Source organism: Acanthochromis polyacanthus, chromosome 8 (assembly GCF_021347895.1).
Source record: "Acanthochromis polyacanthus isolate Apoly-LR-REF ecotype Palm Island chromosome 8, KAUST_Apoly_ChrSc, whole genome shotgun sequence".
Classification (NCBI taxonomy): domain Eukaryota; kingdom Metazoa; phylum Chordata; class Actinopteri; family Pomacentridae; genus Acanthochromis; species Acanthochromis polyacanthus.
The window spans coordinates 98,556-103,970 of NC_067120.1; the positions used below are offsets into that span (position 1 = coordinate 98,556).

The 5,415-nt window shown below is 43.3% G+C and overlaps 1 protein-coding gene across 1 annotated transcript in view; it reads left to right on the plus strand.

Annotated features, from left to right (window-relative positions):
• Window positions 1-4,307, plus strand: part of LOC127534973 (kinesin-like protein KIF2A) — an 11,999-nt gene extending 7,692 nt beyond the window's left edge. Inside the window, exons 3-11 of the mRNA XM_051951508.1 lie at window positions 629-719; window positions 832-891; window positions 1,028-1,123; window positions 1,214-1,356; window positions 1,514-1,674; window positions 2,475-2,516; window positions 2,646-2,758; window positions 3,573-3,640; window positions 3,942-4,307. Coding sequence (XP_051807468.1) covers window positions 629-719; window positions 832-891; window positions 1,028-1,123; window positions 1,214-1,356; window positions 1,514-1,674; window positions 2,475-2,516; window positions 2,646-2,758; window positions 3,573-3,640; window positions 3,942-4,128 — 961 coding nt within the window. The 3' untranslated portion in view covers window positions 4,129-4,307. The remainder of the gene's footprint in view (window positions 1-628; window positions 720-831; window positions 892-1,027; window positions 1,124-1,213; window positions 1,357-1,513; window positions 1,675-2,474; window positions 2,517-2,645; window positions 2,759-3,572; window positions 3,641-3,941) is intronic.
• The last annotated feature ends 1,108 nt before the right edge of the window (window positions 4,308-5,415 follow it).

Below are 5,415 nucleotides of genomic sequence, written 5' to 3' on the forward strand. Positions count from 1 at the left end.
AAAGGCTTGATTGTCCTGGAAAATGATTTATCTCGTTCTACCTTCTTAATGAACAAAAATCAGCCATAGGAAATTAAGTGAAAATGTTCTTGGTAACTAATGCACACTTAACTATAAAATAGGAGTAGCTAAAATAATGCAAGTTAATAAATAAGATCTTGAAAATGAAAAACAATGGTGACAAAAATAAAAAAAATGGCAAATTGAAATTTAGGGTACATAAACAGTAAATCAACATAATATATTCATAAGAATCAGAGTAAATAAGATTTCAAAAATAGTCTGAATCCTAAATGTATAATACTAAGACACTACACAAACGCCAGAAACCGTCCTGAAAAATGATTTCCAGAAAAGAGTGGGAACCTTGTTAATTCATATTAATTTGACTTTAACATTTTAAGCCACTTGTTAATATTCCTCTGTACTTTGTGTTTTTGTCTTGCTTGACCTTGTTTTGCCTAGGTAAGTGCAGAGTTCACACGCATGACCACCGTCCCACTTGTGACGAAGCTTAATTCAGTTTTATTCATATAGCAACCGATCATAACACAAGTCCTCTCGATGCACTTGTAATGTCTTGCTTGAGCAGATAGAGAATAAACTTGTGTTCTGTCTTCTCCTGCAGGTTCACTGCCAGACCTCTAGTGGAGACCATCTTTGAGAGGGGCATGGCCACCTGCTTGGCCTACGGACAGACAGGAAGCGGAAAAACACATGTGAGTTACAGGCAACGACTTTTTCTCTTGCAAAAGCTGAAACTGAGGGTTTTTACTTTGTTTCAACTCTGCTGAATGTAACTAATATATCTTCACCTGTATTGCATTGTAGACTATGGGTGGAGATTTCTCTGGAAAGAACCAAGACTGCTGGAAAGGAATTTATGCATTAGCTGGTAAACAGATGAGCTGTGATTTCTGACCTAATTTAATGCACCTCGTTGACTAAACTACTTCACATTTTAATTGTGTGGGCATTTTGTAGAGATTCTACTTTAACACGGTTGAAATCGTAAATCTCTTTTTGTGCGGCTCAGGATGTATTTGTCATTTTGAAGAAACCCAATTACAAGAATTTAGATCTACAAGTGTATGCAGCCTTCTTTCAAATCTACAATGAAAAGGCAAGTGTAATCATCTCGTGATTGGTGTGACCATATTTCATGTGTGATCAACACTAACCGACGCTGACTGTATTGTGTGTGTGCTGACAGGTGTTTGACCTCCTGAATCGTAAATCCAAGCTGAGGGTGCTGGAGGATGGGAAGCAGCAGATGCAGGATGTGGGGCTTCAAGAGAAGGAGGTCAAGTGCACAGAAGATGTCCTGAAACTCATTGAAGTGGGCAACAGCTGCAGGTAGGACAACAGAAACATTGCGCATTTGTTCAGTACATGTTTGATAAACATATTGCAACTGTTGTTACTTACATGTGCAAATGTCATTGTCTTTCTTTCTCCATTCACCCTCGTTCGCCTGTTGTTCATCTTTACATCTCTTTCCTCTCTCTTCCAGAACATCAGGGCAGACGTGTGCCAACGCTCACTCATCCCGCAGCCACGTGGTGTTCCAGAGCATTCTTCGGAGGAAGGGAAAGATGCATGGGAAGTTCTCCGTCATCGACCTTGCAGGAAATGAGTGGGGGGCCGATACGTCGACTGCCGACCGCCAGACTCTGTCAGGGTCCTCTCCTCATCCCATCCCCACCTGACATCCCTAAAAACCCCTTTTCCCTACCTTTCTCCTCTGTCTCTCTGCCTCTCTGTTCCTCTGTCTCTGTGTCTCCCTTTCAGTCTCCCATCCGCTCCTCTACCTCTGTCTTCCCCTGCAGTGTGGCACCTGAGTGGAGTTGAGCTTCTCAGCTGACTCCACTCAGGTAATCAGCCACATCCATGGATCCCGGGCAGCTGGAAGACATCTCGTTGATTACCACCTCAGCAATAAGAACCGGCTCATCATTCCACTCCCTGTCAGATTGTTAAACTAGACACACAGTCAGTCATCATCTCGCCATTTTGTGATTACTATGCTTTTTGCGCCTTACTAACTCTGTTTCCTCTCGTCTGCCTAGGACCAGCTGTCCAGGCTCCTTGCCCCTGCCCCGACCAGCCCATTCTGTTCCGAACCTGCTCTGCCTTGCCTGCCTGACCCCTTCTCCGATTCTCCTCCCCTCTCCTCGTCTCCTGGTGCCCCCCGGACCCCACCGAACCGTTACTGGACCCCGCCACGGAACCCCCGGACCAGCACCGCCGCCAGGGATCCGCACCAAACATCTGCCACCACACTCTGCTCCCCACCGGAGGCGCCACGGCCGCCGATCCCCGGCTTTACTCCCTCCCTGCTGCCAGAACCCTCTATCCACCTCCACTGCTTCCCGGACCATCTCCACCCCTTACAATAAACCTGTTTTACACCCAATTCCGCCTTGGTAGCGTGGTCCTCCGCACGGGTCCAGATCCACCTCACATGACAGACTGTCTGGAAGGAGCTGAGATCAACAAAAGCCTGTTGGCCCTGAAGCTCTGTGGACGGCAGCAGTGTTGTCCACAGTGTTTTCTGCCACTTGTTTGTTCGTGAAAAGACAAAATACACATTTATTTCATTCTTTTTATTTACTATATCCTGTCTTTCCCTCTCTTCTTGTTTCAGGAGTGTATCAGAGCTCTTGGTCGTAACAAACCACACGCTCCATTCAGAGCCAGTAAGCTCACCCAGGTCCTGAGAGACTCCTTCATTGGGGAAAATTCACGCACATGCATGGTCAGTTCTTTGTCCTGCTAAATAATCTGTGTGCATGTTGTCATATACACCAACGGTGAATAGTGTGGACACACCTCCTCATTCAATGCTTTTTCTTTATTTGTATTGTTTTGTACATTGTAGATTAATACTGAAGATGAACACTTTTTGTTGACAATATAATTGTATATGTCTTATTTTATAGTTTTGATGTCTTCAGTATTAATCTACAATGTACAAAATAATGAAATAAAAAGCACTGAATGAGAAGTTCAAGTTTACTTTATTGTCTCCTGTGGGAGAAATTAGTCTTAGACAAGGCAAGAAGTCAAGCTGCACAGCAAAACAATAAAACAGAACACATACTATTAAGAATACATGATAAATACATGACATATAATAACTAAGTTAAAACAATATTAAATAAAACAAAATACACACATTCCCCCATGCATACATTTCGCACATCCCCAATTACCTCCCTTTGGTAGCTGCACCTAGCCGCTGATTAATGAGCTTGACTGAGACGGGGATGAAAGAATTTTTAAAACAGTTGAGCTTCACAGCAGGACTCTGTACCTCCTGCCTGAATTCAACAGCTCACACTGTGTGAACAGGACATGGGATGGATCAGCAAGAATACTGTTTGCTTGCCTGATGGTGGCCTGCATAAATAAGTCTTGTGGCATCAGTGGAACAGGGGTACCTATGATTTTCCTCGCCATCTTCACCAGGTTATGAAGATGGCGAGTAAAATCATAGGTATCCTTGAAGGTGTGTCCATACTGTATCTCCATAGATATTAATCTGAATGGTTTTCTCTTTCTGAAAACAGATTGCAACGATCTCTCCTGGCATGACGTCCTGTGCGAGCACAGTCAACACTCTACGCTTTGCCAACAGGTGGGAATATGTTGAGCCACTACAGTAATGTGCACAATGCCTTGTTTCTACAGGAAACAAAGGAAATGATTCCCTCTGGTGAAATATTAGCTCTTGTAATTCTCCTATAATCCCTAGTGGTTGTTGTATAGATTTAGATTAGCTGTATGGTGCCGTTTATGCAAATTTCTCTGCTTACTCTCAGTAGTTCTTTCTGACTCTTGTATTCCTTCTCACTCCTCTTTTTTCCTGCCTTTTCTCCCTTCTCGTCTCCCACCCTGTGCCCCTCTGTGTGCTGCTGTGGCTGGTTGCTGCTGTGTAGAGTGAAGGAGTTTGGGATTAGTCCCTCAGACATCCCCTTCTCCCAGGGCGGTCAGGGGAGTCGCCCTGAGCACTCGCATACCAATACCTTTGAGTTTGATGACTTTGCTGCTACCTCTCCCAGCAGGTGGAGCACTCCACCAAAACACACACACACACACACACACACACACACACAGACACGTTAACTATTTATCGCTTAATATTTTTGTAACTTAAGGAGACATTTTGCTCAATTTTAAACCGACGTTATTCGTTTTAATCTGAAGAACAGATTCAGAACCAGCATTTATTTTTCTTAATCTGAGCAGTTTTTCATCAACACCCGTTTTTCTTGGCTAAGGCCTGAGAACCATCATTTTTAAATCAAGCGCATTCAGCTGTGATCTCCGGAAACCTGCTGGAACAGGTCCATTTGGGTGGAACCGATCAACCAACAGCAGGACAATGAAACGTGGCGTAAGTGGTTAGCACTTTGCCTTGCAGCAGAAGATCCCCGGTTCGAATCCCGGGGTGGGTCTGGGATCTTTCTGCATGGAGTTTGCATGTTCTCCCTGTACATGCGTGGGTTTTCTCTGGGTACTCTGGCTTCCTCCCACAGTCCAAAAATATGCTGAGGTTAATTGGTTACTCTAAATTGCCCGTAGGTGTGAATGTGAGAGTGATTGTTTGTCTATATATGTATCCCTGTGACAGACTGGCGACCTGTCCAGGGTGTCCCCTGCCTCGCCCGAGTCAGCTGGGATGGGCTCCAGCACCGCTGTGACCCCAGTGAGGATGAAGCGGTGTATAGAGAGTGGATGGATGGATAAACCACCTGGATGATGCATTTTTGTGATGAAGGCAAATTTGATATTTGGTAAATAATACATTATTAATTACTTATTTGGTATTTTTACATGTTAGAACCAAAAATGATGTGACATTTTAATTTTGAGACTAGTGAAGACAGACAGGACTTCAGCTTCTCTTAAGGATTTGGAGAGAGCTGTAGAAGAAGTAAAGAAGGGGAATTCAATACGTCAGGTGAAGCATCCACAGAGTGACTTTTCAGCCCATCAGGTCATACATGAACAAATGGAGACAGATCTTACATTATATGAGATGGAAAATTTTAAATTTTACGTCAACATAATTGATGGCACAATTTACCCCAACATGTTTTCTCCAAAGGCTCGACTAATTCCAAGTTTGTTCCCTTGGAAAGCCATATTCCTCATATACAATGACTACACCAGTGTTTCAGCATTTTACATGAACCCAAATTTATCCACTGTGTGCTTTCTTTACAGTAATATGACAGTTAAAAGTTTAAAAAATAACAACCATTATATATATGCTGATTTGTTTACATTGAACGAGGTAGTGCTGCATTAAATCAGGGTGCAGACAGTTCTGCACAGTGTCTACAGATTCAACAAGACAACAGGACTACTTGAAACTAGCAGGACATTGAGATTAATCAACGATCTAAC